General features: G+C 44.4%; 1 protein-coding gene across 2 annotated transcripts; it reads right to left on the minus strand.

Moving 5' to 3' along the window:
• Positions 1-859: 859 nt before the first annotated feature.
• On the minus strand, positions 860-7987 carry TMEM14C (transmembrane protein 14C). Of its 2 annotated transcripts, none has more exons than XM_076010458.1 (6): positions 7871-7987; positions 6781-6853; positions 6369-6445; positions 5123-5224; positions 2313-2400; positions 860-1388 (listed from the first exon to the last, which is right to left on the minus strand). In XM_076010458.1, exons 2-6 carry the CDS (start codon positions 6801-6803, stop codon positions 1334-1336), a joined length of 345 nt encoding a protein of 114 aa, XP_075866573.1. In that variant the 5' UTR covers positions 6804-6853; positions 7871-7987; the 3' UTR covers positions 860-1333. The 2 variants fall into 2 exon arrangements, with proteins under 2 accessions (XP_075866573.1, XP_075866574.1); XM_076010459.1 differs by having other exon boundaries at positions 6781-6948; positions 7871-7981.
• Positions 7988-12306: the final 4319 nt, after the last annotated feature.

Here is a 12306-nt window from a genome sequence, read left to right on the forward strand (position 1 = left end):
GAACAGTAAAGACTCAGGAATCTTTGCAGGGAAAGGGAGAAGGGGTCTTAGCAAAGTTGTTATCAGTGCTGCCAGGCGAGTTTCAAAACTGAATACTGGGGATCAGTAGTCACACAGGGATCTACTTTGCAACTAAGCCAATTCCTACCTTCAGGGAACATTGTCATTCAGGGTCTCTCCTTTAGGACTGACGATGGCCCACTTGGGTGCCCTTTGGAAACACTCCAGGACAAATGGAAAAACCAGGGCCAGCATTACAATTCAAAATGTTATCTATGGAAGCTAAGGAGGATGGTAGCTTTGGATGGCCTATCCCATCACAAGTGTCCTTGTCAGCAGCCAAGTATGTGTGTGTGTGCACGCAAGCTAGGACCACTTTGAAGGAGCTTAAGCAAATACATAAAATAAGGGCCTGAATTATGCTCTTAACCAATACCAATTAGGGTAGAGGTATGTAGCAAATATCCTTTCCTTTTTAAACAGGGAAAGAAAAAGCAAGGGGTACCAGATTGAGTTAATTCTTAATGCTGGAAAAAAAAGTGAAAGGGTACCACTACCCAGTTAAGGTATCCAATGTAGAGACCAAACTAGGTGATTCAAGCTCTAGAAAAGTCAGTTTCACATTAGTTAACAAAATTCTGTACCCAGTCCTAACCTTAGAAATCTTCACAGATCATTTTTAAAATAATCCTCAATGCAATATAAAATCAAATAGTAACTTTCCATGTTCCTTAAGTTTTTCAAAGTGGGTAATTTCTAAGTATAATATTAAGAAAATATGTTCATTTTTCTGTATCTTCTTGCTATCCATATCTCATTCTATGTTCTAGACAGTGCTGGCAATGAAGACACCATAGAAAATATTTATAGTAAACTTTATTTCATTCATATTTCATTTAACATAATTTCAAAGTAGGTCTGTGCTCTCAGATGAGCGAAAGAACAGATATCCTAAATCTCATAAGAGATTTTCTTCATACTGTTCCTCTGAGCAGGGTATGAGGTTTCAGGGCCCCCATTGTTGACACCTAAGATTTTACCCCTTGAGATTTTACTTTTGGATACAGAAAGAAGATGTAACATCAATATGTAAGAATCAAACCATATGAGTGTATTATTAAGTTCCTCTGTTATATATTTGCCACTTCTGTAGGGCTGTAATGGTAATGACTGAATTTTTTTCTCCCCACCAAGTTCAGTGTCTTCTTTTTTTTTTTTTAAGTAGAATGTCACACAGTATGTAGAAATGCTGCATTTTTTCTCTTAATATACTGAAAAGAGTGGAAGTTTAGTGATTTTCAATTCTTCTTGAGTCCAAGGTAGGACATGACTACTACTGATGAGGTCTGTTCAACATACTAATTCCAACTTTGGCAACCATCAGCAAACTGTTTAAAAGATACACAGACAAAAAATGTCAGGAAAAGGACAGAACAGGCAACTATTTTTTTTTTAAGGGACTAGGACTTTGCAAGTCCCTCACAACTTTGAGAGGGAGGTTCCAAGGCAGAGTAGTCAGAGATAAAGTTTCCATCCCTGGAGGAACCAAAGAAAAAACATGCCAAGGGGTGGGCAGTCTTCTTACACTGAGGTGTTAAAATAGCACCAACTCCCCGTAATTTGAAGAGATGAAGAAACTGCAGGCAAGAGATGAAAGCTTCCCCAAGGTCACAGAGCTAATTCATGGCAGATCTCCGGCCTCCCAGTTTATTGCTTTTGACCTTGGTCTACATTGACTTTTTTGCTTGAAGTATAAAACATTATGCTTGACAGCACCATTTAAGGTCAAGTACGTAATCTTTTACTGAAACAGATTTTTTAAATCTCCCCTGCTTTCAGGATGTCTTTATTATACTTAAGGACAAACTTTTTAAAAAAACAATTTGGCTTAGGCTTTATAATCAAAGTTAATTACAAATAGGATTCCATCAAAATTCTTTTTTAGCAAAATTTACAATAACAAAGAACACCCATACAACTAAGAAATGTGGAACCCACCTGCAAGTGACACACAGAACAGCAGTCTTGGCTTTCAACTAAAGCCTCTGCCACTGCAGGGAGGAGCCAGGATGGACCAGAGAGCAAATATGAGAACAAAGCCATTTCCCCAGGAATGGATATATTTATGCCACTTTGACATTAAATCAGCTAATGTTTTTGCAGCCCTTCCTTTTCGTGTGTAAATCATATAATGTTAATTGTTGCATTTTAACCTAGCATCACGTTTACTGAAACAAGCAAGTTTTTGTATAAAGCATCTTGGGCAATAAACTGAACTCTAGACTGGTTGAGAGTAATGGAATGGAAATTACCTGGCACCTGCAATTAAACCTGCAGGCATAAATTTTCCAGAGTGGTAAAATCTCATTCCCATAATGCCAGCCAAGGTCCCAGACGTAGCTGATGAAAAAGACAAAAGAGAAGGGTCAAAAGTCATTGTATCTTCTATGCAGGGAAACCAGAAGCAGGAAAAGTCCCACTATCTCTCCAGGCCCAGACCTCACCCTATGCTTATTCCTCCCTCTCCAGGTAGGGGAGCTTCCTGGCGGCTGCCCACATCCTACCAGTCTAAGTATAAAGATTGGCCAAATATGGCCCTGCACAGCCTGGGCCCCACCTGCCCTCCTAGCCTCATCTCTCACTACTCTTCTACAAAACCCACACTTCAGCCATCAATATCTTAGTTTTCTCAGAAATGCCATAAGGGTGTTCACACCTTGCAGATATGATTTCCTCTACCCCACACACTCTTCCCACTAGATATCTATCAAAGCACCTACTGTATGTCCAGCATTACACTAGGTGCTGGAGAATAAAAAGATGTTTTGGTCATCAAAAACAGCCTCTGCTCTTTTTCACGTCTGATGGAACAGATTTTAAAGACTCACACAAAATTAAAACAAAGTATGTGCTATAGGTACAATTAATGCTACAGAAAAAACACAGTAGTGGGATCAACCTATTCAGGAGATCAAGCAAGGCTTAGTCAAGGAAGAAGACTGGGCTGAGCTCTGGAATTACAGCAGGAGTTAATGAGCTGAAAGGGGAAAAGCCGGTTCCAGGCAGAGGGAACAGTACCTGCGAGCCCCTCTGGTGAGAGGGAGCATGGCACATTGAAGGAAGTAAAAGGCCAGTGTGGCACAGACATCAAGATACAGTTAGTGAGGAAGAGGGGCCAGACCACACAGGGTCTTGAAGGCCGTATCAGAGATCCGGTCTTCATCCTAAGAGTAATGAGAAGCTATCAGAGGGTATTAGGCAGAGATATATGTGAACAGAGTTGTATTGTAAAAATATAATTCTAGCTGGCCCATGAAGAACAAACTGCAGGGAACCTAGACAACACTAGGAATGCCAATCGAGAAACTTCCTCGGGAACGCAGGCAGGAGAGGGATAACTGGGCCTAGGATGGTGGCTGTGGAGATGGAGAAGAGGACAGCTCAGGATACGTGCTGGGGGCAGCGTTGCCAGGACCTGCTGATGAACTGGAAAGGCTGAGGGAAGAAAGCGACCAAGACCTGAGTGCGTGGAGAACAGAAGAGGGGATGTGTGTGAGATCACGGGGTCAGGGCTAGGCAGACGCCTTGACATCTGAAAGATCTCAAGCGGGCAACTGTATTCATGAGAGTACAGCGTGGAGGAGAGGTAACTTTGAGCCATGTGTGTATTGGTTGTGATTAAAAGCATGGGCTTCAATGACATTACCAAGTGAGAGAGTGAAAGATGAAACGGAGCCGGGCCCGAAGAATTTCAATATTTAATGGCCAGAAAGGAAGAAGAGTCAACAAAAGAGAATGAGAAGATGGAAAACCAGGAGAATGATCAGTCAGCTGTGCCGAGGACAGCTAACAGGCCAAGTACAAGGAGGACTGAGAGATATACACTGGATTCTGTACACCCCAGGCCACTGGCGTCCTCCAGGAGAGCGGAGAGCCACTTCCACAGCCATGAAGAACAGGAAAGGAGACAGACACGGACACGGCACATATGCGAAGACAGGAAAACAGAGACAGGAGCACAAATGGTTTTTAAGAGAAGTTTCTGAAGGGGAAGGAAACGGCAAGCAACTGAGGGAGGAAGTGGGGGCACAGAGGTCCTTTAAAAAAAAAGGGGTGAGAGATGAGAGCTTCTGAAAGTCAATGGGAGGGATCAACCTAAGTGGGATACAAGTCCAAGACACAGTCCTTGCTGACGGAAATCGCCGGAGAAGGGGGAGAAAAGACCCAAGCCCAAATGGAGGAACTGGCCTTGCTGGGGAGAGAAACAGGCCAAGGGAAGGCTTGGGGACTGGTGGCTCCAGAGAGTCCCCGATGGCTACGTGAGGTCACTTGCTGAGGAGGGGAACAGGATCAGAGATGGGGACAGTGGGCTGACAGGCACTCTGCAGCATGAGGAAGGAGCCACCAGGCAGAGCTGGGACCCACCCTCCCTCTGTGCCCACACCCCCATCAGCCATGCTAACCTCACCTCCCAGCCCCGAGGACAGACCACCTGTTAACACGCTGCTGCTCCCTCCACACTGCCTTCCTTCTCACCCTGTGGGTTTGTGGAGGGAGAACCCACACCCCTAGCAGTGTCTGACACATAGGTGGAGCCCAAGAAAATGTACCAGAGGCCACGCTGATAAGAAAGGGTCTTCCCTTCCCCACACCCTCCATGGTCCCTGCTGCTTTTCCAGTCCCACAAAGTCCCACTTTATGTCCATGTCTTACTTCCCCAATAAAGTCGAAAGCTCCTTGAAGGCGTGGCCTCCGTCTTACACATTTAGCTGACTACTAACAAGGTGATTTTCAAATGGGAAAAATGCAATACCAATGCGAGCCTAACCCAGACACATGATATTTTAGAAATGCTGAAGCAGACAGTCTTCACTGGACAACCTCAAAACCTGATTTTACTGGGTAAATAAATTCATCAGGTATGAGAACCCTTCCATATTACGTACAGAAAACATAAACAGAAACCAGCACAATCCCCTCCTATTTTAAAACTTCTTAGGACTTGGCAGAAACAGTAAAACTGTCATTAAGTATGAAGAACCTGACACATCCCACCAAACCAGGGCCTTCTGATAAAGAGTATGCTGGATACTTATCTGCCCTAAGGCGACAGCAGACGTACCTAGGAAAACCCAAATGTTCCTTGGATCCTGAGACAGCTGATAAGCACCCAGGCCTGCTAAACCCCCGAAGAGGAGCCCGGCGGCCAGGGACGGCACACTACCTAGAGGGAAGCAAACACATGCCTGTGTTATAACGTCAGACACTGGTTTCATTAACAGAATCCACCAGACTCCCCTTCTCTACAGAGGAAAATAGCAGAACTCTCCACACAGCTCATAACCAAGGTGTAATCAAGCAGGAAAATTTTTTTTTTTTTGTTTTTTGAGACAGAGTCTCGCTTTGCTGCCCAGGCTAGAGTGAGTGCCATGGCATCAGCCTTGCTCACAGCAACCTCAAACTCCTGGGCTCAAGCAATCCTGCTGCCTCAGCCTCCCGAGTAGCTGGGACTACAGGCATGCGCCACCATGCCCGGCTAATTTTTTCTATATCTATTAGTTGGCCAATTAATTTCTTTCTACTTATGGTAGAGACCGGGTCTCGCTCTTGCTCAGGCTGGTTTCAAACTCCTGACCTCCAGCAATCCGCCCGCCTCGGCCTCCCAGAGTCAAGCAGGAATATGTTTTAGGGAGCTTGCTATCTTAAAAGAGAAGTCAGGGTCTTCCCACCCTATTCTTCTCCCTTCTAATAGGCAGGGACTGCCATCCAAGGAAGGACGGAGACCTTCTCTCCTTAGATGGCACTGTCTTCCTTCTAACCAGGCAAGGACTGGAGTTGTGTACAGGCAGGACCTCAAGCAAATCACAAAACGAGAGGGAAATAGGGTCAGTTAAAAAAAACATTTTGAGAATAAGAATTCTGGTGTGTTGGGGTGGTGATGCAGGCAAGGATGGGGTTGGGGAGAGGGGGTAGAAACAAGCACATTCACCGACAGCCCCACCTAGTCTAATGAGGAGACTTCTAAACATGAGTGGGTGAAGACCAGAGGTTTCCTCTACTCAAAGAGCCTAGAGATGGCACTTTGGGGTCATGGCCAATGCGTGGCAGTTAACGATAGTGACACTCTCCAACCACCCCTGCCTATCTTTAGATAAAGAGGCAAACAAGTGATTGGACAAGAAGTCTGGCTCTGCTCAGCCAGATAACCAAAGGGCAAGTGCAGGAGCTGCAAAACTGACAGTGAAGCCTGCACTCGAACTCAGGGGCCTACGGCAGATTTGCTCAAACAAGACTGGTCTTCAGGAAGCCTCACGCTTCACTGAAACAACATGAAGAAGTTAAGAAGCTACATAACTTCAAAACTGTACCTGCTTTTGCATAGCCAACGATCCCACCAGAAGCAACCAGTGCTGCATAGCCAAAGCCAAACCAATGCAAAGGCACTCTGAAAACACAAGAGTGAGAAGTCAGTGCCAATCACGTTTTGAAAACAAACCACATAATTGTAGGAGGGGATTAAAAGGTCATCATTCCAGACCCAACCTATCACTGTACAAATGCAAATAAAGCCTACAGAGGTTGGATGACTTGAAGAGGGTCACGCAACTCGTCAGTGGCCGAGCTGGGGCTCAAGTCCAGTTCCCTGGCCCGCATGTTCAGGGATCCTCCACCCCCAGGCTGTCCCTGGCAGCCTACTCCTAGGGCTCTTGTCAGCTGAGGAAAAGAACTCTGGTGTCAAGAAGCTCCTGGCTATTCCATTCCCATTTACTGTGCACTTACAGAGGGCCGGTGTCCTTCTGCATTGTTCTCTTCTCACGCTGTCCAGACAGGAGAGACTACACCAGGCCTGCACCTGCAGAGGATGGGCTGGATCAGAGCTGGTTCAAAGCACAGCTCTACAGCAGTCGGAAAGAAGTGGGTCCAAGTTCCAGCTGTCGCCCTTAGTAGCTAAGAAGCAAAGGGCAAGCTAATCAACCTCTTTAAGCCTCAGTGTCCCTCACTGTATCATGAAGATAACAACCGTACCAATGTTCCCGGCTGTTGTGAGCATTCAGTGGGGGTAAGTGGTAAAAGTGCTTGGCACACAGTAAATACTGAACAGATACCATTTTCATAACAAGCTCAATTCTAATAACACAGGCCCAAAGGAAACTAAGTAACATCCACTGACCAGCTCTATACTAGTAATGTGTTAACCATTTCATCAGATACCAAATTATTGTCAACTGGAAAGCAAGTGCTCCTGTACCCTTAATTCAACTGTTTTAATGTCTCTTTAGAGAGGAGGAGTGGTGCTGCTTTCAGCTCCTGCCCCAAGAATCAAATTATTTCAATACTCAACATTTGTAAAACTTTTGGAAACTTCTGCATCCAACTCACAGTTCTTGTTAGACTGGGGAGGAGTGAGGAGGATAAAATACATGGAAATCCGAGTCATCATTACATGTGACATTGCACCCCTGGAAAAGTAACTATTTTCTTAAAGAAAAGTAGCTTGTATGCAGTGAGCCTAAGAAGATGGAAAGCAATACAGGCTACTTTTGTGCTGTTTAAAGACTTAAGTTTCCATGAAAGGGGTCATGAATTCGAAGAGGCATTGAGTGTCGAGACTTTTAAAGAGGAGCAGCGCAATCTCCCGGAAGCTAACCAATAATACGCAACATCGGCGAGCACTTGCCTCGGGGGCTCAGGGGGTCCCCAGGATTCACAACCCATCTGAATGGAAGCACAAAATGCGCCACGAGTGAAGCACCTACAGCGCGGCCTAAAGCCCCCGCCTGCGTCAGGGGCACCAAAAGCAGGCGGCAGTGGGGCCTCTGAATAATTCCTAAAAGTCGAAACTTATAAAATAATAATAAACCTCCAGTACCCGAACGGAGCTCCCGAAGGTCTGCGCAGGTCGCAAAGGGCACGCGAGCGGCCTGGCCAGGAAGCGCGGACCCACCGGAAATTGCGCGGCGCGCGCCCGGCGTCCCGGGGCGGGGCGGGGCAGGGAACGAATCATAGCGCGCGCCCAGCACCCAGGAGGCGGGGCACGGGGAGGGGGCGGTGCTTGGGATGAAGAGCCAGAGCGCGCCCAGCACCCAGGGGGCGGGGCACGGGGAGGGGCGGGGCTTGGGACGAAGAGTCAGTGCGCCCAGCACCCGGGGGCGGGGCACGGGGCGGGGCATCGCGGCAAGCGGCGCCTACCCGGGAGTAGGGCGGAGCTTTGGGCTCATAAAGAAAGGAACTGCGCTTCAATTTAAGCAATATTTTATCATTTTTGGAGACCTGAACGTGTTGACTTTACAAATTAACAGGTCCCTGAACAAAAACATCAAAAACAAATCCCATTCTCCAGCAAACTGGTATTAACTGAGTAGCACCTAAGTGGACACATAGGTACTACAGTAATAGGGTATTGGGCAGGTGGGAGGGGGGAGGGGTTGGGTATATACATACATAATGAGTGAGATGTGCACCATCTGGGGGATGGTCATGATGGAGACTCAGACTTCTGGGGGGAGGGGGGAAAATGGGCATTTATTGAAACCTTAAAATCTGTACCCCCATAATATGCCCAAATAAAAAAAAAAAAAAATCCCAAGTCGCAGTGTTTCAATGTAATTCGTGTCCACCAAATATCCACCATACCAATTCCTACATCTTTGGGACTATTTCAGAGCTCTGCTTGAAAAGCAAAATCATTCATTCGATAAGCCTTTCTCCAAGAACTAAATGAAATTATGAAAACAATCATGTATTTTCTCAACCTACCTTACCTATGCCACATGCTTCTAGACCTCACATATTGGAGCCATAATATTAGCGAAAGTATATGCAGTGGCGTGTTTATTGTATGTCAGACACTGTTGGAAGTGCTTTACAATGTAATTAACTCATTTAATCTTCATGCCAACCCCATGCAGTAAAGACGATGTTTATCTCTCACTTTTTACACATGGAGGAAACAGGGAGAAAGTAAATGGCAGAGCTACCCTAACTCTTTTAGTCTGTTCTCAAGACAGTAACTAGAGCACTCCTGTTACAAGTCTATTCCTCTGCTCAGAACACTTTGGTGGCCCCCTTATCTCATGCAATGTCCTGCTACACAACCACCTCCTCGATCTCAGAATCTTCTTTTCCCCCTTGCAGACACTGCTCCAGCCTCCTTGCTCTCATGTCAGAGCATATGAAGAGCTGCTTCATCTGCTCTCTCCCCAGGTAACTTCCTGGTTCAATCCCTCATCTCCTGTAAGTCTTTACTCCTTGTCATACATCTACCTCCAGTGACCTCTGTTAGTCTCGGATAACCAGAGTTGCTTTTGGTTCTTGCAGCTAAGTCTTTTTTAGCTGAAAGCATCATGTACTCTCAGCCATAAATGCCCTTTTTATACTTGTCCAAAAGCTCAATGTTGTCTTTTATTAGAGAGTCATTAGGGTCATTTTATTAGCTAGTCATTAGAGAGGCTGCCTCTGACTACCCAGACCATTGCATTTAATACATTAATGTATTTACCAAAGCTTTTGTCCTTTGGGAAGGGATCGTGCCTTTCCTTTCAGCCCCCAGAGTCTAAGATGGTGCCTGGCTCTGGAATAATGCTGAAGGGGATGAGACGGAGGTGGCATATGGGGTGTTCTAAGTATCAGGGAGGAGTGAATATGTGATGAAAATCTGCTTCTATGTAAATAGTAAACTATAGTTCAACACTCGTGGTTGAGACTAGATGCACACTACACACTCCTACAAGGAAAAGGGAAACATGATCAACCTGACCCCAAATGAATTCTGTATTTTGACATGAAATGTTGTCATGTCAGAAGTACAATGGCCTGAGGCACACTACCAGGAAAGCTCTCTATGAGGTCACTGAGCAGAAGGGCTCACAGACCACATTAAATACCTGAATCGCAGTTTATTACATCAGTTTGAAAGAGGCAGGGGAAAGACATGGGATGAGTAAACACTGTTAGGAGAGGGTACAAGCCTGGTGGAAGCAGCATATTAGCTTAAACCCTGTTCCCCACTCTGATACCCGCCTTACTGCTCACGGTGGGGCTGTGGAAGACCAGAGGTTTGAGTAAGGGCACCCGCAGAGGCAAGGTGTCCCGAGCTAATGACACACACTTGTTCTATCAAAGAGATGCAGGCACAGGTAAACCTGGCAAGAAGTTGCGCTCTGCTTGTTGGCCTATCGAGCAGCCATGGTTTTTATTGTTACTTGGAAATAAGACACTTGAGGACAAAAATGAGTGGCCTCATTAAGGGCTCATGACCATTTTGTGCTCATGTATATTTTGTGCACTATGAATATTTAGTACCTTTTGTATATTTAATGTACCATAGTTTGTGTTCTAATGTCTCATGTATATTTAGTGCCTAGGAATGTTGGGTATCTTGGACCTCTCTATTCCATTCTATCTATGTTTAACATAAGTTCTACTTACTACTTATCTTAACCCATCTTATGAATTCTATGTTTTTAAAAACTCCTGTTATACTAACTACTTATTTATACTTAACACATACTAAAAGCTTTCCTCTGTATTATACAAACATATTAATCTTTAATAGAATTGAATAGTCTCAGAAGCAAATGTATAGTCCGACTTTTTTTTTTAAGCACCACATAAAAAACCTTGTTGCCTTTGTTGAAGCCTAAGTGAGATGGTACAATCTGGGCCCCTTAATTACACATCAAACATTCTTATTCAGGAGCAAAAGTAAACACGTTTAGTTAGAAGGGGGAAACAAATATATTAAGCAACTAGGTTTTGCACATGCTGAAGGCTTATGAGGTGGAAGGGGATGAGCTGTCATTAGACATGAACCCTGGAGGGCAACCTGGTCTTGCCCTCATGCTACTACTGTAAAAAGAGAAGGTTTCATAGACAAACTACCACAGAGCTAAAAGGTGCATGAGGAATGCCAATGGGGCTCTCTTGGTAAAGAAATGTTAAAAAATAACTTAAATAGTTTATAGATGAACTGCATTAAACACATGTGCCAGGGGAGAAAATATTTGCAATTATCAACAACAAAAAGACAAACAACCCACGTAAAACATGGGCAAAGGACCTAGACATTTCCCAAGAAAAGATATACAAACGGCCACATAAGCACATGAAAAGACGTTTAACATCACTAGTGATTAGGGAAATGCACATCCAAAGTACATTAAGATATCATTTTCATCTAGTAGGAGGTCTATCATAATTAAAAATAAACAAAATAACACATTTTGGCAAGAATGTGGAGAAACTGGAATCCTTGTACATTGCTGGTTGGCAAGTAAAATAGTGCCAACCACTGTGGAAAAGTTCCTCAAAAGGCTAAACAGAACTACTACATGAGCCAGCATTCCACTCGAAGAGAAATGAAAAGAAACTCAAACGCTTATTTGTAAGCCAATGTTCATTGCAACATGATTCAAAATAGGAGCTCTGGCAGCCTGATACTGTGATGCAGGTGCATAAAGGTACACTTATTCTTTAGTTATCCAGAGTTGCTGAGGTCTCTCAAAGACGGAAAGCTGTATGGCAGGCCATGTGAGGAATGCATAGGCAATAAATGAAATATTACATTAAAAAGGGTAAATTCTTTCTTCTTCATGTTTCCTCCCTTCCCTATTTACTTCCAAGCCAACTTCCTTTTTCCCCAATGCTCAGAAACTATGCTGGTACAATAACAAGTGGGGAGGAGGCTTGATCCTTAGGCTTTACCATCCCTTTGCTCTGAACCTTGAATTTCTATTTTTAGACCAACTCCATATACTTTTCTCATCAACACCTCACTTCTAGTTAGACCACCTGTCTTACTCCATTTTGTGCTGCTATAACGATATCTATCACTGAGGATTTTATAAAGAACAGTGATTTATTTCTTACAGTTCTGGAAGCTGGGAAGTCCAAGGGGCTTGGATCTGGCAAGAGCCTCTTTATTGTGTCATCCCATGGCAAAAGAGCACAGGTGAGGGAAAAAGGGGCCACACACATTCTTTTATCAGAAACCCAAAATCCCATGATAAGACTCTTGAGATAATACTCCAGTAAAAATGGAATTAATCCATTCATGAGGGCACGGCCCTTTTGACCTAATCATCTCCTGAAGGTCCCACCTCTCAACACCATTGCATTGGGGATTGTTTCAAAGTGAACTTTGGGGTATACATTCAAAGCATAGCACCACCCTTCTTTGCCACTAGGGATATAATTGTGGCTGAGGGCACTGAAATTCTAGAAATCTAGAACCAATGTATCCCCTAAATAAATTTGAATCAGATAGAAGGTGCAACTGACTTCTATGCACCAGGAAAGAGGTGAAAG

Source organism: Microcebus murinus, chromosome 15 (assembly GCF_040939455.1).
Source record: "Microcebus murinus isolate Inina chromosome 15, M.murinus_Inina_mat1.0, whole genome shotgun sequence".
Taxonomy (NCBI): domain Eukaryota; kingdom Metazoa; phylum Chordata; class Mammalia; order Primates; family Cheirogaleidae; genus Microcebus; species Microcebus murinus.